This window comes from Pongo pygmaeus, chromosome 19, assembly GCF_028885625.2.
Source record: "Pongo pygmaeus isolate AG05252 chromosome 19, NHGRI_mPonPyg2-v2.0_pri, whole genome shotgun sequence".
Classification (NCBI taxonomy): domain Eukaryota; kingdom Metazoa; phylum Chordata; class Mammalia; order Primates; family Hominidae; genus Pongo; species Pongo pygmaeus.
This window is the reverse complement of record NC_072392.2, coordinates 92,929,933-92,952,043: the sequence shown is the minus strand read 5'-3', so window position 1 is coordinate 92,952,043 and position 22,111 is coordinate 92,929,933. Positions and strand designations below refer to the sequence as shown.

Genomic DNA, 22,111 nt, shown 5'->3' with positions numbered 1-22,111 from the left:
CCTCAGCCTCCTCAGTAGCTAGAATTACAGGCATCCACCACCATGCCCGGCTAATTTTTCGTATTTTTTTAGTAGAGATGGGGTTTCGACATGTTGGCCAGGCTGGTCCTGAACTCCTGACCTCAGGTGATCCGCCTGCCTCGGCCTCCCAAAGAGTTGAGATTACAGGCATAAGCCACTGTGCCCGGCCTGAATTCTCTGTTCTTGTTTCAAAGGGGACTCCTCCTTGGGGAAGCCAGGTCTGGGAGAGGCCACGATCAGAGGGTTTGGCCACAGGCAGTTCTAACAGACAGTGCTGTTCCCTCCTTGTTGCTCATGCCCAAGAGAGGAAAGCTTACCCCACAACCCTCGATGCATCTGCCCCTTGTTTTTCAGGGCAGCCCCCATTCCTGGTCCTTTTTCCTGGAAGCCAATGGCTTCCCTACTGCAGAGGGCTGATTGCTCTCTGTGTATCTGCATGGTGCCCTGGGCAGAGGACCTATTGACATGCATCAGGGACCAAAGGGCTGGCCAAGCCCTCACCCCGGATTCTTGACCTACTTTATGGTCTGCAGATATGTAAAGCGAGAAGCCATCTCCGGCCACGTCCTGGAAAAGCCATGGCTTATCAGTTGCTGTGGTTTTCTGTGCAAATAACCCTCTGCACGCCCACTCATTCCTGATTAGGGTGTGAGGGGGTTGCGTCCCTCTTTGAGACTCACTCCCTTGTCAAGATGTCACAGGGTGTGTGTGACGCATGGCAAAAGTGGCTCCAGGTGCAGAAGGTGAGAAGGGTCTAATCCTTTTATTTATTTTTATTTATTTATTTATTTTGAGATGGAGTTTCACTCTTGTTGCCCAGGCTGTAGTGCAATGGCATGATCTCAGCCCACTGCAATCTCCACCTCCTGTGTTCAAGTGATTCTCCTGCTTCAGCCTCCTGAGTAGCTGGGATTACAAGCACTCACAACCACACCCAGCTAATTTTTGTATTTTTAGTAGAGACGGGGTTTTGCCATGTTGGCCAGGCTGATCTCGAACTCCTGACCTCAGGTGATCCACCCGCCTCGGCCTCCCAAAGTGCTGGGATTACAAGTGTGAGCCACTGAGTTTGGCCCTTCCTAATCCTTTTATATCCCCAGTCCCCACCCTAGGGACTTGCTGGGGTCTTGATGGGAAAGGAGAGATGGAGGATGGACATGATTGTCAGAAGGAGGAGAGTGAGGGGCAAAACTGGTCCTTCCTTTCTTCCTTCCTTCCTTCAACAAATAGTTATAAGGTGGGGGGTGTAGCGAGGGGGTAATAGTCCTGAGCAATGAACTGGTTTCCTCAGGTAGACCCCCTGGTACAATGGACAGGTTTCTGGAAGAGTCCAGATGTAGGTATCCCTAGGATCTCACCTGGTGGGCTGGGGTACAGCAGTAGGAGCTTCCTGCGTGTTCTCAGGACAAAACGCCTCTTGTCACTGGGCCAGTAGTTCCCTGCTTGCATCTCCCTTCTCTCTGAACCTCTGTGTGTGTGTGTGTGTGTGTGTGTGTGTGTGTGTGTGTGTGTTTTTAAAGAGACAGCGTCTGCTCTGTTGCCCAGGCTGGAGTACAGTGAACAGTGGCTCAATCATAGCTCACTGCAGTTTCGACCTCTTGGGCTCAAGTAATCCTCAGGCCTTAGCTTCCCAGATTGCTTGGACTACAGGCGTGCGTGACTATGCAGAACTTATTATTATTATTATTATTATTACTATTATTTTTGAGATAGAATCTTGCTCTTTTGCCTAGGCTGGAGTGCAGTGGTGTGATCTTGGTTCACTGCAACCTCTGCCTCCCAGATTCAAGTGATTCTCCTGGCTCAGCCTCCCGAGTCACTGGGATTACAGGTGCATGCCACCACGCCCAGCTAATTTTTGTATTTTTTAGTAGAGATGGGGTTTCGCCATTTTGGCCAGGCTGGTCTCTAACTCCTGACCGGGAGTGATCCGCAGACCTTGGCCTCCCAAAGTGTTGGGATTATAGGCATGAGCCACCATGCCTGGCTTTTTTTTTTTTTTTTGTGGAGATGAAGTCTTGCCATGTTGCCCAGGCTGGTCTCTAACTCCTGGCCTCAAGTGATCTTCCCGAGTCAGCCTCCTAAAGTGCTGAGATTACAGGTGCGAGCCACCGTACCTGGCCTTGTAGTCTGGGGTTGGATACCCAATCTCCTCATAGCTGCCTTCCAACCTTTGGTCTGGAATCTCTCCTCTGGCTTTCTGACTTTGGCCCCAAGTGCCCCTCAATCCTCTTGAACTTCTGGCCTTCTGGGCTCCTAAGCATCTGGCTACACCTGAAGCTCCAGGTTTAGGACATCGTATCCCTCAGCCGTGGCTCTCCAGGACCCCTCTGGTGGAGCCGCGTGCCCCTGCCCCCAGCCAACCCACCAGGTTTGGAGGATTGGATAAGGGCTGGCCAGACCCAGTGGGTCTATGTCTGCAGGTTTCCACGTGACAGAGGAACCACCAAGTTCTCTTTTTAGAGAACCCACGGTGGCTGTGTAGAGAGGTATTTCTCAGAAGCTTATGATCGCTGTGATCCCTTGCATTGTCAACTGCCTCGAAATTTCACCCTTTCCACCTCCTTCCTCTTTTTTTTTTTTTTTTGTTTGTTTGAGACAGAGTCTTGTTCTGTCGCCCAGGCTGGAGTGCAGTGGCGCCATCTCGGCTCACTGCAACCTCCGCCTCCTAGGTTCAAGCGATTCTTCTGCCTCAGCCCCCTTGCATTGTCAACTGCCTCGAAATTTCACCCTTTCCACCTCCTTCCTCTTTTTTTTTTTTTTTTTTGTTTGTTTGAGACAGAGTCTTGTTCTGTCGCCCAGGCTGGAGTGCAGTGGCGCCATCTCGGCTCACTGCAACCTCCGCCTCCTAGGTTCAAGCGATTCTTCTGCCTCAGCCCCCTTGCATTGTCAACTGCCTCGAAATTTCACCCTTTCCACCTCCTTCCTCTTTTTTTTTTTTTTTTTGTTTGTTTGAGACAGAGTCTTGTTCTGTCGCCCAGGCTGGAGTGCAGTGGCGCCATCTCGGCTCACTGCAACCTCCGCCTCCTAGGTTCAAGCGATTCTTCTGCCTCAGCCTCCTGAGTACCTGGGACTACAGGTGTGTGCCACCACGCCTGGCTAATTTGTGTATTTCTAGTAGAGACGGGGTTTCACTATGTTGGCCAGGCTGATCTTGGACTCCTGATCTCGTGATCCGCCCGCCTTGGCCTCCCAAAGTGCTGGGATTACAGGCCTGAGCCACTGTGCCCGACCAACCACCTCCTTCCTCTTTTAGTCTCATTCACCCATGGGAAGTGACTGAAGGAAGAAGTTCAAGGGCGAGAGTGAGTGCCAGCAGAAGGCTGGGAGATGGAGCGCAGTCTGTAGTTTGTTCCAGCTGCCAGGCTCCACTGAGGGGAACAGGGACCTGTCTGAAGAGAAGATGCCCCTGCTGACACTCTACCCGCTCCTCTTCTGGCTGTCAGGTGAGTGGGCCTGGGTCTGTCTTTTTGGGGAAGCTTAGGAGGTGGCTGACAGAGGGAAGAAGGGACCCGGCCAGAAGGTGTCCTTAATGGCATGAGCCTTGTGCGTTTCATCCACATACCCACCATTCACCTAGCATTTCCGTTGCCAAGGCAGGAATACAGGGCGTGGCCTTCATAATGAAGCCAGTGCAAGGCAGAATTCCTGACCCCCAGGGGCTAATCTTGTGAAATGGACAGACTGCAGGCCCCACCGGCCAGGGAAAAGCAGAGGAGGAACACGGGCTGCTCAGGAGAGCAGGTGACTGCCTGATCCTGGACTGGGTGGTCTGTCACCTGCGTGGAGGTGTTCTGAGCAAGGGCAGGCGTCAGGGAAGAGGTGAGGCTGGAGGGCTCTGAAAGGAGGGAAGAGGGAGTTTGCTGGGCAGAGACGGAGTGGTGGTTCTAGGCATTTGGGGCAGAAGGAATTAGTAGAAGTTGCTGAGGGACCGGAAAGTTGAAGAGGAGATAAGCCTGGCAGGGACGTAGAGGAAAGGAGGGACTGAGATGTGGGCAGAGCCAGAGGGCAGGAGACACCTTAAGTTGGTGCATACAATTTTGATTAAAAATGAAGGCAGGCCAGGAAAGGAGGCTCATTCCTGTAATCCCAGCACTTTGGGAGGCTGATTGCTTGAGCTCAGGGATTCGAGACCAGCTTGGGTAACATGTGGAAACCCTGTCTCTACAAAAAGTACAAAAATTAGCCAGGTATGGTGGCATGTGCCTATGGTCCCAGCTACTTGGGAGGCTGGAGGCTGAGGCATGAGGATCACTTGAGCCCAGGAGTTGGAGGCTGCAGTGAGCTGTAATCACGCTACTGCCTTCCAGCGTGGGTGACAGAGCGAGACTCTGTTTCAAAAAAAAAAAAAAAAAAAAAAGAAAAGAAAAAAAAGAAAAAAGAAAGAAAACAAAAAAATAATTTCAAGAAGTGAGAAGTGATAAGTACTGTGAGGAAAACAGAACAAGATGATATGTTACAGTGGGACCCAGGTAGGGGGATGCTGTAAGTCAGGTGGGCTCAAACAACCCCCCTGAAGAGGGTCCCAGACGCCTGTCCGAGCCGAGACCTTGGAAAAAGAAGGAGGAAAAGGATCAGACACAGGATCGGGACCAGCTTTCCAGGCACAGGGAACAATAGATACAAGGGCTCTTGTGTAGGAATGAGCTTGGACTGGGCACATCTGAGGAAGAGGGAGGTCAGCACGGCTTTGCCACATGCTTCAGAAGAGCCTGGTGGGGCAGATTGGAGAAAAGGTCTTGGGGCAGAAAGTGACTTGTCCAGGACTGCTAGGCTGGTACAGGAAGAGCAGGGAGTGACTCATGGACACTTGACCCCGAGTTTCAGCGTGTAAGTGGAGAAGGCAGACTTTGGGTGAGATGTTATGAAATGCATTGGCACAGTGAGACCAAGACAGCTGTAGCTGCTTTTTTTCTGACATCTGGAAATGGAAGAATTTGGTAGTGAGCAGTTGTGAGAATCGTGTTGAGGGTGGGAGTGGTTTGGGACCTCTGTCTGAAGTGGGCAGAAAAGCCAGCAGGCACAGCTGTGGGCGCCCACACGGAGCCCGGATACCACTGTGAACCTTCGTGTATCAGCTCTTGCCAGCCTCTTCTGCAGAGCTTCCACCCACAAGCAGCAAGTGTGCTTACCCTGTTTCCCTCTTCTAAATAATTTATTGTTTTAAAACACCCAAGAAAAAAAATACCCATCAGGAAGTTCGTTTTCTGTGAGAAAGGAAGGTTTTTTATTTTTTTTGAGTTGGGGTCTCAGTCTGTTGCCTAGGCTGGAGTGCAGTGGCATGATCATAGCTCACTGCAGCCTCAACTCCTGGGCTCAAGTGATCCTCCTGCCTCGGCCTTCTGAGTTGCTGGGATTAAAGGCATGGGCCACCATGCCTGGCAAGGAAGAGATTTTTTTTTTTTTTTTTGAGACTGAGTCTCGCTCTGTCACCCAGGCTGGAGTGCAGTGGTGCAATCTTGGCTCACTACAACCTCCGCCTCCCGGATTCAAGTGATTCTTCTGCCTCAGCCTCCCAAGTAGCTGGGATTACAGGTGTGCCACCATGCCCGGCTAATCTTTTTTGTATTTTTAGTAGAGATGGGGTTTTACCATGTTGGTCAGGCTGGTCTCGAACTCCTGACCTCAAGTGATCCACCCGCCTTGGCCTCCCAAAGTGTTGGTATTACAGGCGTGAGCCACCGTGCCCAGTCTCATTGTGCTTTTTTCCCATAAGTCTTTATTGTTTCTGTTAAAGTTATTCCTAGGAATTTAATACACTTTTATTGCTAATGTAAATGAGCACTTTTCTACTTTACTTTCCAACTATTTATTAGCAGTTTATAGGAAAGCCATTGATTTTTACATGTTTACTGTTTATTTAGCCACTCTATTAAATTCAATTATGAATTAAAATACTTTTCCATTTAAAATTAAAAAATTTTCTCTAACTTATCATTTCTCTTTTGATAATTATACATTTTATGTTTTTCCTTATCTTCCTATATTGATTAGAATTTCCAGGCCGGGCGCAGTGGCTCACACCTGTAATCCCAGCACTTTGGGAGGCCAAGGCAGGCGGATCAGGAGGCTAGGAGATCGAGACCATCCTGGCTACGGTGAAACCCCATCTCTACCGAAAGTACAAAAAATTAGCCGGGCGTGGTGGCGGGCACCTGTAGTCCCAGCTACTCGGGAGGCTGAGGCAGGAGAATGGTGTGAATCCAGGAGGCGGAGCTTGCAGTGAACTGAGATGGCGCCAATGCACTCCAGCCTGGGCAACAGAGCGTGACTCCATCTCAAAACAAACAAACAAAAAGAACTTCTAGAATCATGTTATTATATATATTGGGAATTCATGTTTTGTTTATGATTTCAATAGGCATGCCTATAGTATCTCACTGTTAAGAATAACTTGGCTGGTGGTTCATAATGGCTCAAGCCTGTAATCCCAGCACTTTGTGAGGCTGAGGCAGGCAGATCGGTTGAGTCCAGGAGTTTGAGACCAGCTTGGGCAACAAAGTGAGACCTTGTCTCTCAAAAAAAAAAAAAAAAAAAAAATTAGCCTGGTATGGTGGTGCATGCCTGTGGTCTTGTTGTCCCAGCTACATAAGAGCTTACAGCAAAAGGATCACTTGAGCCCAGGACTTGAGGCTGCAGTGACCCATGTTTGTACCAGTGCACTCCGGCCTGGGTGACGGGTGACCAAGCAAGACTCCATCTCAAAAAAAAAGAATAATTTGGCTCTTGGTTTAAGGTGTCCTAAAAGTCTTTTTAATTGTGGAAAATAAAATGTACAAAAAAGTGCATAAAACTTCAATGTCCATGTTAACAAATTATTATAAAGTGCATATGAATGTCTCACACTAAGTGTGGTGCTTGCTGAGGTTTTTGATAGACAATCTTTATCAGATAAAGGCAGTTCTCTTAGTTTGCTAAGAGTTTTTAAAAAATCATTAATGAGTGTTGATTCCTATCAGGTACTTCTCTCTGCATCTAAGATGATCACACGATTTTTCTCCTTGACTCTGTTAATATGGCTTGTTACCCTTATTGATTTTCTTTTCTTTTTTTTTTTGAGACAGAGTCTTGCTCTGTCTCCAGGCTGGAGTGCAGTGGTGTGATCTTGGCTCACTGCAACCTCCGCCTCCCGGGTTTAAGCTATTCTCCTGCCTCAGCCTCCCGAGCAGTTGGGACTACAGGCGCATACCACCACGCCCAGCTAATTTTTTGTATTTTTAGTAGAGATGGGATTTCACCATGTTGGCCAGGATTGTCTCGATCTCTTGGCCTTGTGATCCGCCCGCCTCAGACTCCCAGCGTGCTGGGATTGCAGGTGTGAACCACCGTGCCAGGCCTCCTTATTGATTTTCCTTTTTTTTTTTTTTTTGAGACGGAGTCTTGCTCTGTTGCCCAGGCTGGAGTGCAGTGGTGGGATCTCGGCTCACTGCAAGCTCCGCCTCCCAGGTTCACGCCATTCTCCTGCCTCAGCCTCCCGAGTAGCTGGGACTACAGGCGCCCACCACCACGCCTGGCTAATTTTTTGTATTTTTAGTAGAGCCAGGGTTTCACCGTGTTAGCCATGATGGTCTTGATCTCCTGACCTCCTGATCCACCTGCCTTGGCCTCCCAAAATGCTGGGATTACAGGTGTGAGCCACTGCGTCCAGCCTCCTTATTGATTTTCTAAGGTTAAAAACCATTTTGAGTGTTTGGCATAAACCCAACTTGGTGATAATGTTTTATCCTGTTTATGTATCACCACATTCCGTATGCTGATTTTTTGTTTCAGGTTTTTGCATTTATGTTAATGAGTTATATTTGCCTACAATACTTTCTTGATTTGCCCTTGTCAGGTTTTGGCATCAAGATTATGTTAATCTTGTGAAATGGATTTGGGATTTCATCTTCTTTTTCTATGCTCTGGAAAATTATCTATAAAATAGACATGATTTCTTCTTTACGTGTTTGGTAAATATTTCCATTGAAGCTGTATAGGTCTGGAGTTTTATTTTGGCTGAAGTTTTAAACAAGGGATTTGATTTATTTAAATATAATAGCTGTGGAATTATTCGGGTTTTCTATTTCTTTTGTGCTGATTTTAGCATATTGTATTTTTTTTGTTTTCTTTTTCTTTCTTTTTTTTTTTTTTTGAGATGGAGTCTTGTTCTGTTGTTCAGGCTGGAGTGCAGTGGTGCGATCTCGGTTCACTGCAACTTCCACCTCCTGGGTTCAAGCGATTGATTCTCCTGTCTCAGCCTCCCAAGTGGCTGGGGCTACAGGTGTGTGCCACCACGCCAGGCTAATTTTTGTATTTTTAGTACAGATGGGGTTTCACCATGTTGGCCAGGCTGGTCTTGAACTCCTGACTTCAGGTGATCCACCTGCCTCGGCCTGTCACAGTGCCTGGCCTGTATAATTTTTTTTCTAGGAATTTGTTTATTCCATCTCAAATTGTAAATTCATTGGCATAACATTGTTTAAATATCCTTTTATTATTATATCCTTTTATCTTATTCATGGTTTATTAACTTTTTAATATGTGCAGGATATACAGTCATATACCACTTTTAATTTTTTTTTTTTTTTTTTTTCTGAGATGGAGTCTCACTCTGTTGCCCGGGCTGGAATGCAGTGGCACGATCTTGGCTCACTGCAACCTCCGCCTCCCAGGTTCAGACGATTCTCCCACATCAGCCTCCCAAGTAGCTGGGATTACAGGTGCACTCCACCACACCTGGTTAATTTTTGTATTTTTAGTATAGACAAGATTTCACCATGTTGCCTAGGATGGTCTCAAACTCCTGACTTTAGATGATCCACCCACCGTGGCCTCCCAAAGTGCTGGAATTACAGGTGTGAATACTGTGCCTGACCCTCTTTTGGTTTTAATTTGCATTTTTCTGGTGATCAGAGATGTTGAGCATTTAAAAATAGATCTGTTGCCCATTTATAGCTCTTCTTTTGAGAAATATCTGGTCAGACTCCTTGACCAGTTTTTAATTAGATTATTTGTTTTCTTGTTACTGATTTGTTTGAGTTCCTTATGTATTTTGGATATCAGCTCTTTGTCAGATGTATGGTTTGCAAATATTTTCTCTCACTCTGTAGGTTGTCGCTTCATTCTCTTGGTTGTTTCCTTTGCTGTGCAGAAGCTCTTTGGTTTTGTGAATCCCATTTGTCTAGTTTTGCTTTTGTTGCCCATGCTTTTGGCGTCCTCTCCAAGACACCATTGCCAAGACCAATGTTGTAGAGCTTTTCCATTAGGTTTTCTTCTGAGAGCTTTAAGTTTCAGGTCTTACATTTACATCTTCTCTATTGTGAGTTGATTTTTGTATATGTTGTGAGATAAAAGTCCGGCTTCATTCTTCTGGACGTGGATGTCGAGTTTTCCCAGCACCGTTTATTGAAGAGACTGTCTTTTCCCCATTGTGTGTTCTTGTCACAGGGCCCAATTCTTTCTGCAGGACCCGGGCTGGAGTGGAAGGAGGGCTGTGCCTTCGCATGGATCCCCTGGTCTCCAATCCAGGCTGCCGTGGTCCTCATCCCTTCCCAGGGTCTCTCTGACACTGAGGCCCTCTGTCCGCGCCATTTGTTGTTGTGCTTGAACTGCTGGTTTTTGTTTTGTTTTGTTTCGTTTTTGAGATGGAGTTTTACTCTTGTTGCCCAGGCTGGAGTGCTATGGCGCCATCTTGGCTCATTGCAACCTCTGCCTCCCGGGTTCAAGCGATTCTCTTGCCTCAGCCTCCTGAGTAGCTGGGATTACAGGCATGTGCCATCACGCCAGGCTAATTTTTGTATGTTTAGTAGAGACGGCGTTTCTCCATGTTGGTCAGGCTGATCTTGAACTCCCAACCTCAGGTTGGGAATTTATATATATATGTTCTTTTTGTTCTTTCTCTCATATTCTCACCTTTGAAAGATTCCGGATACTGGGAAATATTTCTTTACTTAAAAAAAAAAAAAGGCCGGGCGCGGTGGCTCACACCTATAATCCCAGCACTTTGGGATGGATATATATATATATATATATATATAAATAAATATATAAATAAATAAATATATATATAAATAAATAAATATATATATTTATATATATATTTTTTTCCTTTAAAATTTTTTTAAATTTTAGAGTCAGGGGGTACCTGTGCAAGTTTGTTACGTGGATATATTGCATGATGCTGAGGTTTGAGCCTCAGTCAAACCTGTCACCCAGATAGTGAACATAGTACCCAGTTGGTAGTTTTTTCAGTGCTTGCTCCCTTCCCTCCCCTGTTTTGTTCTTGCCCCCTTCCCTCCTCTGCCTGTTGTTCCCATCTTTATGTCCGTGTGTAACCAATGTTTAGCTCCCATTTATAAGTGAGAACATGTGGTATTTGGTTTTCTGTTTCTGCGTTAATTCACTTAGGATAATGGCCTCCAGCCGCATCCATGTTGCTGCAAAGGACATGATTTTGAAGGAAAACATGTATTTTAAGAAAATACAGGCCGGGTGTTGTGGGTACCGCCTGTAATCCCAGCACTTTGTGAAGCTGAGGTGGGTGGATCGCTTGAGCCCAGGAGTTTGAGACCAGCCTGGACAACATGGCAAAATCCTGTTTCTACTAAAACTACAAAAATTAGCCAGGCATGGAGGCATGAGCCTGTAGTCCCAGCTACTCGGGAGGCTGAAGTGGGAGGATCAATTAAGCCTGGGAGGTGAAGGCTTCAGTGAGCCATGATTGAGCCATGATTTTGCCACTGCGTTCCAGCCTGGGCGACAGAGTGAGAGGCTGGCTCAAAAAAAAAAAAAAAGAGAAAAATAAAAAAAGAAAGCAAATACTGCCTTACTGTCTATAATACCTGCTTTTCTACAAAGTGATAGTAATCAGGAGAATGTAGGATTGGCAGAAGGGTGGACAAATAGATCAATGGAACAGAATGGGAAATCCATAAATTTGCAATTTGACAAAGGGGTCAAAGCAATTCAATAAAGAAAGTGGGATCTGTGTTGTATGGATCCTATAGCACATGGAGACCAATTGCTGTTGCTGTTTTGATCAACTTCAAAGGCATTCATCCAGGGTGGTTTATTCCAGAACCACTAGAAATCATTAGGACCACCAGGACAGCCTCTCCACAGCCATCTGATGTGGCTGCCTCAGCTCGACCTCATGAGGGTCATCAGTGCTAAGAGTCAAGGTAAGACCCTGTGGAAATGGGTCTCCAGGTATTTCCTCCCCACCAGACTGGACTAACACAAAGATAGCTGCAAAAGGACATTCCTTGAAATATACAGATTACTTTGGCCGTAGGGTGGAGAGAGGGGTGAACTGCAGGAAGCTATTATTGCTTATGCCAATATTTTTATTTTTTGAGGGATCCGTTGTTGTGCTCTTCAGTGATTTTCCTGGTGGCTTTGACCCAGTGGAAAGCTGAAGGACAAAAGTTTTGTATGCGGAAGGTGTATTTCTTCCTTGACAGTTATTTAACCTGTGAAACTTGGATTTGGGAGCTATTCCCTAAACAGAAAGCTGTGGCCCTGCCCTTGGGGTGGAGGTGACAGCACATGAATTTGTGTTTTCCAGGCTACTCCATTGCCACTCAAATCACCGGTCCAACAACAGTGAATGGCCTGGAGCGGGGCTCCTTGACCGTGCAGTGTGTTTACAGCTCAGGCTGGGAGACTTACTTGAAGTGGTGGTGTCGAGGAGCTATTTGGCATGACTGCAAGATCCTTGTTAAAACCACTAGATCAGAGCAGGAGGTGAAGAGGGACCGGGTGTCCATCAAGGACAATCGGAAAAACCACACATTCACTGTGACCATGGAGGATCTCATGAAAACTGATGCTGACATTTACTGGTGTGGAATTGAGAAAACTGGAACTGACCTTGGGGTCCCAGTTCAAGTGACCATTGACCCAGGTAAGAGGGAGTGTATATATGTGTGTGTCTCTCAGGGCCTGCTCTGTTCTGGTCTCTGAGGTCCTACTCAAGTGATTTAATTGTCACTGAGTGATCTATCACTTGAGTCCCGAGTCTCATAGAGCCCTGACTGACCACCTGGGACTGGGGGAGCAGGGCCTCTCTTCAATGCCCCCATGGCTTCCAGGGCTCCCTCCACGATGGGATTAAGCCTTTCTAGGCACATTTTTTACCTCTGCACAGCTCAGTGCCTGAGGACAAGGTGATGGTCCCAGTTTCAGCCCATGGGCCAAAGGGATGCCTTCCCATGGTACCCAGAGACCCCAATCCTTGCCATTGCTTTTTGGAGACCTCTGGTGCCCAGGTGTGTCCTGCTTTTGGTGGAGTTCTGGGATGGGGCTTCATAGCTGCTGTTCCCACTTCCCATTCCATATCTAACCTGGTGGTAAAAGAGGCTTAGCATAGTCGGGGTGCTGGGGTCTAATTCCCAAGTCCAGAAAGGTCTTCACAGTCAAACGGCTGCATTCCTGGTCCCTGACATCCCACCATGAGCCATTTGTGCATGTGGACTTAATGATGTTTCTTCCTATGTCCTTCTAGAATGCAGACACTCCTGGGAGGGTCAGCTCAGGGGTCCCAGTGCCTCGGTTTGCATGGGTTTATTTGTCGGGCTTGTTCTGCCGTCCCTCAGAAGTTGAGCAGGACAGCTCAAGGGCCCTTGTGGCATGGAAGGAGCACCACAGTCCTTGGGGCCCCAGGTTGCACCTGGAGCCTCTGGGGCATGTTCTAGTTTGCAAAGTGCTGAACGTGCACTGTCTCAATGAGTCCTCACAATACCCCTGAGAAGGGGGCATCCCCATCATTGAAGCTTTGTAATTTGCCCAAAGTCAAGGTTCTTCCTGAATATGATGATTTCATTCAGGGCCAGTCCTGACCTTTGATGTCACACATCTAGGGTCACTGTGCAAGTTCCCACTCTGCTCCTGTTGTTTCTGGATAAATAGGGCTGGGGGTGGAGACTGACCAAGGCACTGTCATAAGCTGCAGGGTTGCTCAAGTTCAGCTGGTCTGCAGCTGCCCTTAGGCTCTTCCCAGCCCCCTCTAACCCTCCCAGGGCCAGCTCAGCGTCCTCCCTGGACCCTGCCCAGCCCCACCTGCCTCAGGCTCTGGAGTCTCCTAGAGACCAGGGAGACATGAGTGGTCCAGGCTGCAGCCCCTTCCCATAGCAGCAGTCCAGACCCCCGCCCAGGCTCAGAGCTGTGTGCAGGGCTGCAGGCGGGCTCATGGGCAGGGGCGTCTGTGATCTGGTCTATACATCAAGCATCAACTACAGCATCGACTGCTGCCCCCACCACGCCTACCTCCACTACGTTTATAGCACCAGTTACCCAGGAAGAAACTAGCAGCTCCCCAACTCTGACCGGCCACCACTTGGACAACAGGTAAGCCAGCTCTGGTTCCACTGTGGCCTACTTGGCCCAAACTCCTCCAATGGAGAACTCTTTGAAGTCCCAGTTTCCAGCCTGAGCTTTCTCTGGGGCCTGCATGCTCCTTGGTGAGGATGAGGAAGCTGGGAGCCCTTCCCACTTGCTGTTAGGCCACACGGTGTCCTTTCAGTCTCCACAGATCCTTCATTCTGCAGCTTAGTGCTGTTTGTAGGTTCATTCATTCATTCGCCCCACTTTTACTGTGTTATAATAACTTCTACATGGCTGCACCATGCTGAGCTCCGAGGACACAGACATGGACTGTCCTCGTGGAGCTCAGTGTGGGAAACGGATGAGTTGGCAGTCAGTGAGGATGGTGTGGCTCATGTGAGTGTGGGCGTGGGGTCATGGAGCCGCAGGGATGGCTCTTGGTCCAACTTCTGGGAGGACAAGGAAAGGAGGGCTTGGGGAAGTCCTGTTTCCCTTAATTTTCCTCTGATTACTATTATGGCAAGAACAGTGATGCCGATAGTTTCTCACATCTCTAGAGCACCTGGCAGCTCACAAAAGGCTTTCCTGTGCATTATTTTGTTTTCTTTGACCTTTCCTACAACCACCCCATGTGGAAGAACGGGCAGATACAAATGTTCCCATTTTACAGAAGAAGAAACTGAGCCTCAGTCCCTTCCTCAGTGAAGGGTGGTGCTGGAGCTTGGATGGAAGTCTCTGGGCTCTACACCATAGCTTGGGTCACGCCTCTTAGTGCCCTGCCCAACCATCTGCAGTCAGCTGGGCTTTCTAGAAGTGGAACGTGCCCTTTAATTTCCTCCTTTCACTGTCCTTGGCCCTCTTGACTTTGTTTTTAGGTCTGCCAAGTGCCAAGTTCTCCTATTGCTGGGACCTTGCCACAAAATCCCTGTGGGAGGTCCCCGGTATTCTAACCACCTGAGACCCTTCAACTCCTCCTCTCCCATTTGCCTTCTGTTTTTTTTTTTTTTTGAAATTAAACTTTGTAAAGTTTTCTTTTTTTATTTTTAGACAGAGTGTTGCTCTGTAGCTCCGACTTGAGTGCATGGTGCCATCTTGGCTCACTGCAACCTCTGCCTCTCATGTTCAAGCGATTCTCACGCCTCAGTCTCCTGAGTAGCTGGGGGAACTACAGTCGCCCACCACCATGCCCAACTAATTGTTTTTTGTTTTTGTTTTTGTTTTTTTGACGGATTCTCACTTTGTTGCCCAGGTTGGAGTGCAGTAGTATGATCTCAGCTCACTGCAACCTCCGCCTCCCGGGTTCATGTGATTCTCGGACCTCAGCTTCCCGAGTAGCCGGGACTACAGGCATGAGCCACCATACCCAGCCAATTTTTAGTAGCGATGGGATTTTGCTATATTGGCCAAGCTGGTCTCCAACTCCTGTCCTCATTTGATTTGCCCACCTCAGCCTCCCAAAGTGCTGAGATTACAAGCATGAGCCATCTTGCTTTGTCCCTATTTTTCTTTTTCCTAAGCAAACCAATACAGGATATCCTCTGATTTGAAAGTTTATTTTCTACCAAACTGTTTTGAATAAATAATAGTTAAGGTTATTTATTTATTTCTTATTTTATGAATTGAAGCCTTGTGTAAGTGCCCGATTAGGGCCTTTGATTAGCATGAGATGGTTTGTTCACTCATTTATTGAACACATAACTCTTGAGCAGTCACTCTAGCCTGTCACTGTTTAAGGGAATTAAAAAGGGTACAAGAATGGACCAAATAATCAAAATGCCTGCCCTCGAGGTACTTACAATCTAGAGCTAATTAGTGCAACCAAATAGGGTTGACACAATTAATTGACTGATGAATTTCTTTCTCAAATTTCTGCACATCCAATGATGAAGGAGATAGTCCTTACGTTAGTTTGCTTGGGTTGCCCCTAACAAAATACCACAGGATGGGGGCTTAAATCACAAAAATTTATTTTCTCACAATTCTGCAGGCTAAAAGTCTGAGATCAAGGGGTCCACAAGGTTGGTTTCTTCTGAGCCTTCTCAGCTTGTAGATGGCTGTCTTTTTCCTATGTGTTCACGTGGTCGTCCCTCTGCGTGTGTCTGTGTCCTGATCTCTTCTAATGACACCAGTCATAATGGATTAGGGCCTGCCCCAGTGACCTCACTTAACCTCAATCACCTCTTTAAAGATCCTATCTTTAAATACAATCATATTCTGAGATACTAGAGGGTGGGACTTCAACATATGGATTGGGGTGGGTGGTGGTGGTGTACAATCCAGCCCAGCCCACAACAATTTTTTTTGTTGTTTGTTTGTTTTGAGACGGAGTGTCGCTCTGTCACCCATGCTGGAGTGCAGTGGCAGGATCTCGGCTCACTGCAACCTATGCCTCCTGGGTTCAAGTGATTCTCCTGCCTCAGCCCCCCAAGCAGCTGGGAATAGCCAGGATTACAGGCACGCACCACCACACCCGGCTAATATTTTGTATTTTTATTAGAGACGGGGTTTCGCCATGTTGGCCAGGCTGGTCTCGAACTCCCGACCTCATGTGATCTGCCCGCCTCGGCCTCCCAAAGTGCTGGGATTACAGGTGTGAGCCACCGCACCCGGTCGAGTGATTCTTGAGCAAAGACTGGAAGAGGTGAGAGAGTGAGCCACACAGAGCTCTGGAGGGAGCATGTTCCTGGAGAAAAATGCAACTGGAATAAGGTTCTTAAGGTGGGAGTGTGCCTGGAATATTTGAGGAGCAGCAGGAAGTGAGGCTGGAGTGAAGCAGGCAGGGGTGAGCCATAAGCAGGAGTGGAGGCCATTGTCAGCCCTGGCCATTTTCATGGGCTGAAATGGGGCTGTTATGGGATTTATTTATTTATTTATTTAATTTTTGTTTGTTTGTTTATTTATTTATTTATTTATTGAGACAGGGTCTTGCTCTGTCGACTAGGCTGGAGTGCAGTGACGCGATCTCAGCTCACTGCATCCTCCGCCTCCTGGGTTCAAGCAATTCTCCCACCTCAGCCTCCTAAGTAGCTGGGACTACAGACGCACGCCACCCGACCCGGCTAATTTTTGTATTTTTTGGTAGAGATGGAGTTTCACCATGTTGGTCAGGCTGGTCTCAAGCTCCTGATCTCAAGTGATCTGCCTACTTCAGCCTCCCAAGTTGCTGGGATTACAGGTATGAGCCACTGTGCCTGGCCTGTTGCAGAATTTTGAGCAAGAGAGGGGGGTGCTTTGACATTTGGTTCACAGGCCCCCCGGCTGCTGTGGCAATGATCCACTACAGTAGGGCCTGTCAGTGTCCTGTGGTTGCCAAAGCAAAAGAAATACGTTCTCTCACAGCTAACGAGGCCAGGAATTGGAAATCAAGGTGTCACCAGGGCTGTTTCCACCCTGGGGGCTCAAAAGGAGCATCTGTCTCATGCCTCTGTTCCAGCTGCTGGTGGGCGCCTGCTATCCTTTGTGTTCCCGGGCTTGTGGCGGCATCACTCTGATCCCTGTCTCTGTCGTCTCATGGTCTTCTTCCTGTGTGTGTTTATGTGTCCACATTTCCCTCTTGTAAGGACACCAGTCGCTGGATCAGAGCCCATGCTAATCAAGTATGACCTCATCTTAACTTGATTACATCCACAGATAGGTCACATTCACGGGTCTGAGTGGATGTGAATTCGAGGGGAAGAGGACGCCATTCAACCCAGTAGAGAGGGCAGGTGTAGAGGCAGGAGGTGTTTTAGGAGTCTGCTGCCCTACAATTTCTGTTAGGCTTCTAGGCACATTAAAACCACCTCATGGAACCCTTTTCTCCTTTTAAAAACTATCTTTTGTTAAGGCCGGGCGCTGTGGCTCACTCCTGTAATCCCAGGACTTTGGGAGGCCGAGGTGGGCAGATCATGAGGTTAGGAGTTCGAGACCAGCCTGGCCTACATGGCAAAATCCTGTCTCTACTAAAAATACAAAAATTAGCTAGGTGTGGTGGTGGGTGCCTGTAATCCCAGCTACTTGGGAGGCTGAGGCAGGAGAATCTCTTGAACCTGGGAGGTGGAGGTTGCAGTGAGCCGAGATCGTGCCACTGTACTCCAGCCTGGGTGACAGAGCGAGACTCTGTCTCAAAAAAATGAAAAACAAAGAAAACAAAAAACAACTATCTTTTGTTAAAATTCTTAAATTTTAAAAACTTTTATTTTAGCTTCAGGGGTACATGTACAGGTTTGTTATATCGGTAAATTTCATGTCACCTGGGTTTTGTGTACAGATTATTTTGTCACCCAGGTAATAGCTATAGTACCCAATAGGTAGTTTGTAGTTTTTTGGTTCTTTCCTTCCTCCCACACTCCATCCTCAAGTAGGCCCTGGTGTCTCTTGTTCCGTTCCCTTCTTTGTGTCTATGTGTACTCATTGTAAACCCATCTTTGAGGATCTCCAGCAGTGAGGGTTCCCAGGCTGCAAATTACAGACCTGCAGCTCGTCAGGTGTGTGGCCCTCCCCTGCTGCTGGGTGGGTGGGATTGGGCTGAGAGGCAGATGGTGAGCCTGGGATGCAGGGGACGCTTGCCATTGTTTCTAGGCACAACCTCCTGAAGCTCAGTGTCCTCCTGCCCCTCATCTTCACCATATTGCTGCTGCTTTTGGTGGCCGCCTCGCTCTTGGCTTGGAGGATGATGAAGCGCCAGCAGAAAGGTGAGAGGACCTGGGTGAGGCTGGGCTGAGACTGGGCCAGGTGGCTGGGGGTGTGGCATCTGGGAGCTATCTGGTCCAAGGGATTACCCGCACAATCTGGAAAGGGCACAGTCCCAAAGGCCCTCGGCACCTGGCATTGCCAGGGGACCGGGAGGCGCCCTGGAGCTTGTAGGGGAGCCCCAGGAGGTTTTGGCATTCGCCGCCTGCTCTGCACCTCCGTCCTTCCCCTTCTCTTCTCTCTGATCCACCTCCCTCTCTCTTTCCTGGATTGACTCTTGGTGGCAGAGGTGGCAATGGTCTTAGGTGGGTGGTCCAGTCTGGGCTGTCTAGACTAGATGCTACAGTTGGGTCTATGTGGTTGTCAAGGAGGTACTGAGCTGACATGGAATGGGGAGGGAGAAACAGACACAAACACACCAGTGGATGTACACACACACGTGCAGTCATAGGCACACACACTACATGGATCCCACAGTGCATGTGCACTCATCACATTACACAAGCATGCACACACACACACACACAGCCCTCCGAGTCTGATCAGGAAATTGGAATGGCCTTTCCTTCTGTCCTTCCCCTGCCCACTGCACTTTCCCAGGCTGACCTACTTGCCCTGTGTGAACTAGCTCTTCAGGGAGGAGCCTCTTGGCGCAGGAGTCTACACTTACAGATCATGAGGCCTGGCCTCAACCAAACCCCAATTGTGTGAGAATGTGGCTTCACTTCCACATTCTCTCACAATTGTACCTCTTTCTCTTCTAGAACAGCTGGGTCCTAGCTCTCACGGGGTTCCCTCCAACACTTCTCCCTCCCCACAGCCTGAGAAATCTTTCTCCTGGGAAGAGGGGAGCCTGACTCTCTGTTAGTTTGTTTTCTGTGATGCTTTTTTAAAAATTAGAGCCTGACTCTTATTCATCACTTTTTCTCCCAAATGTATTGCCCATGGCCTAAGGTCTAAGTGCTTTCTGTGTTCTCCAGCATCTAGACTTTTGAAACCAGGGGAAAACCCCTCATTTCTTTGTTGTCCCTAGAGCAGGGATGTGGGGGCGATGGCCGGAGAGGAGAGAAAGAAGGCAGAGACCAGCAACCACCTGAAAATCGGTCCCAGTGGAAAAACAATCCAATCCAATTGCCGGGTGCAGTGGCTCATGCCTATAATCCCAGCACTTAGGGAGGCTGAGGCGGGTGGATCACTTGAGGTCAGGAGTTCGAGACCAGCCTGGCCAACATGGTGAAACCCCTTCTCTACTAAAAATACAAAAAATTAGCTGGATGTGGTGGCACACACCTGTAGTTCCAGCTACTCAGGAGGCTGAGGCAGGAGAATCACTTGAACCCAAGAGGTGGAGGTTGCAGTGAGCCAAGATCATGCCATTGCCCTCCAGCATGGGCGGCAAGAGAGAAACTCCATCTCAAGACAAAACCAAACAAAACCAAACCAAACAAAATCGGTCCCTACTGTGCCGACCCAGCTTGCACATTCTACTCGGGGTTGGAGGGCAGCTTGGGGCAATCCTGTCTCTGCAGACAAATTTACTGATGGAGCACCACCTGCCCAGCACAGCCAAGCACCCAGGTTGTAAGGAAGGGACAGACCCAGCCACCCTGCAGCTTATAGCCCACCTGAGGACTAACTAGAATTCAGTAGGATGAAGATGATGAGACAGACATAAAGCAAGTGCCCCCCGGGGGCCCGGGAGGGGGATTAGACAGCCTGGGTAGCTGCAGAAGGCAGGCATGACTTTGAATTGACCCCTGAAGGATGAATCAGGTAGAGAGACACGGTGGAATTCCAGGCCGAGTTGGGATTCTGCAGAAGCAAACTTACTCCCAGGGGAGCCGATGGCTGGCAGGGCCACCCGATCAGCTGAGTGCACAGTTCTATGATGTGGGGAGCAGGGGGCTAGGGTGTCCCTCTTTTTCAGGTGGAGAAGTGAAAGGTCAGAGAGGTGACATGACCAATGTCACAGAGTGTGTCATCTGAGGAATCAGAATTAGAACCAGGTCCCTGTCTCTGAGCCTGGACCCAATTCACCTCTTTTCTTCCATATTTCTCTTCCCTAGACCTGGGGATTCTTGTGAGTCTGGGGAATGGGCTTTCTAATTCTGAATTGTTGTTTGTCTTTTAGTGGCCGGAATGTCCCCAGAGCAGGTAAGATAGCCCCCAAGGTCAGACCAGAGAGACCAGGCAGCTTCTTTCCCCTTCCTCATTTTCCATCCCTCAGAAGGTCCAAAATATCAGATAAGTCCTATGCCAAAGTATCCTGTTCTCATGGCCCCCTGCAGGGCCTGGGGGCTGAGGGCCTGGAAACAGCCAGGGGGACAAGGGCTGAGGGGTACGGGAGCCTGAGAAGTGGGGGGCACAGAGAGAAACGGGAGAGGGGCACCTGGGGAAGTGGAGAGGCTCTTGTCCCACCGCGGAAAAGGAACCAGTGTCCACAGACAGATCTTGTGACTCCCCAGCCTGTGTTCCCTGTCCCAGGTACCGCAGCTGCTGGAGGGTGACCTCTGCTATGCAGACCTGACCCTGCAGCTGGCCGGAACCTCCCCCCAAAAGGCTACCACAAAGCTCTCCTCCTCTGCCCAGGCTGACCAGGTGGAAGTGGAATATGTCACCATGGTGCGTTCTCCGTGGGGGCTGCTGTGAGGCTGGGGCAGGGGGGCACAGGCCTGCCGTCGCGCCCCGTTGGAGGGTGGGCTTTCTCCCGCTCATGTGGGCATAGAGGAGGCGGGTGTGGGACAAAGCCATAGTCACTGCAGGACTCGCCTAGGAGCTCCCCCAGGCAAGTCTCAGTCCTGGGGACACAGGGACTGGCCAAATACGGTCCCCACGCTGGGCAGCAGAGTCCCAGACAGGCTGAGTGACTTGGGATTCCACAGAAAATGTGCTGCCCTGGTGCAGGGTTGGGGGAGAATCTGTTCTGTTATGGTTGACGCTCAGGGTGCTTAGCAGAGTGAGGGGGGAAGCTGGAGGGCTTGAGAGGGATCAGAAGCCCTGAAGGGTCCACCCCCACTAGCCTCCTCCGACGGCTCCTCTGCCCCGTGACCGTCACTTCCTGCTGTCCTCTCTGACCTGGCGCCCGCCTTTGCTGCAGGCTCCCTTGCCGAAGGAGGACATTTCCTATGCATCTCTGACCTTGGGTGCTGAGGATCAGGAGCCAACCTACTGCAACATGGGCCACCTCAGTAGCCACATCCCCGGCGGGGGCCCTGAGGAGCCCACGGAATACAGCACCATCAGCAGGCCTTAGCCTGCACTCCAGGCTCCTTCTTGGACCCCAGGCTGTGAGCACACTCCTGCCTCTTCGACCGTCTGTCCTCTGTTCCCCTCATCGGGACCAACCCGGGGACTGGTGCCTCTGCCTGATCAGCCAGCATTGCCCCCAGCTCTGGCTTGGGCTTGGGGCCAAGTCTCAGGGGGCTTCTAGGAGTTGGGGTTTTCTAAACATCCCTTCCTCTCCTACATAGTTGAGGAGGGGGCTGGGGATATGCTCTGGGGCTTTCATGGGAATGATGAAGATGATAATGATAAAAATGTTGTGATTATTATCATGAAGTATCATCATCATAATACAATGAAACTTTATTTATTGCCTACCACGTTATGGGCTGAATAATGGCCCCCAAAGATATCTGTGTCCTAATCCTCCGAAACTGTGACTGTTACCTTCTGCGGCAGAAAGGGACTGTGCAGACGTATGTAAGTTAAGGACTTTGAGATAGGGAGGTTATTCTTGCTGATTCAGGTGGGCCCAAAATATCACCACAAGGGTCCTCATAAGAAGGAGGCCAGAAGGTCAAAGAGGAAGAGACAACGTGATGATGGAAGTGGACATGGGTGTGATGTGAGCAGGGGCCATGACTGCCGCAACCTTCAGATGCCAGAAAGGGAAAGGAACGGATTCCCCCGCCTGGAGCCTCCAAAAGAAACCAGCCCTGCCCACGCCTTGACTTGAGCCCACTGAAACTGATCTTGAGCTCATGGCCTCCAGAATTGCAGAATAAATTTGTGTTGTTTTTAATAAGCCACGACATTGGTGCTAATTTGTTACAGTGGCAACAGGAAACTCATATGGTATGTGGCAGGTGCCCTTCCCTAGATGCTTCCCATGTGG

General features: G+C 49.0%; 2 protein-coding genes across 6 annotated transcripts in view; one reads left to right on the top strand and one right to left on the bottom strand.

The window, feature by feature from the left end:
• The window catches only part of RAB37 (RAB37, member RAS oncogene family), an 82,423-nt gene that overhangs the window by 37,094 nt on the left and 23,218 nt on the right, over window positions 1–22,111 (bottom strand). The window lies entirely within an intron of this gene.
• Window positions 705–22,019, top strand: CD300LF (CD300 molecule like family member f). 5 transcript variants are annotated; one of them, XM_054456285.2, is made up of 8 exons: window positions 705–764; window positions 3,278–3,467; window positions 11,567–11,905; window positions 13,284–13,347; window positions 17,884–17,996; window positions 20,126–20,148; window positions 20,479–20,616; window positions 21,092–22,019. In XM_054456285.2, exons 2-8 carry the CDS (start codon window positions 3,425–3,427, stop codon window positions 21,245–21,247), a joined length of 876 nt encoding a protein of 291 aa, XP_054312260.1. In that variant the 5' UTR covers window positions 705–764; window positions 3,278–3,424; the 3' UTR covers window positions 21,248–22,019. The 5 variants fall into 5 exon arrangements, with proteins under 5 accessions (XP_054312260.1, XP_054312258.1, XP_054312259.1 ...); XM_054456283.2 differs by having other exon boundaries at window positions 13,239–13,347; XM_054456284.1 differs by lacking the exons at window positions 705–764; window positions 3,278–3,467 and adding an exon at window positions 10,965–11,180.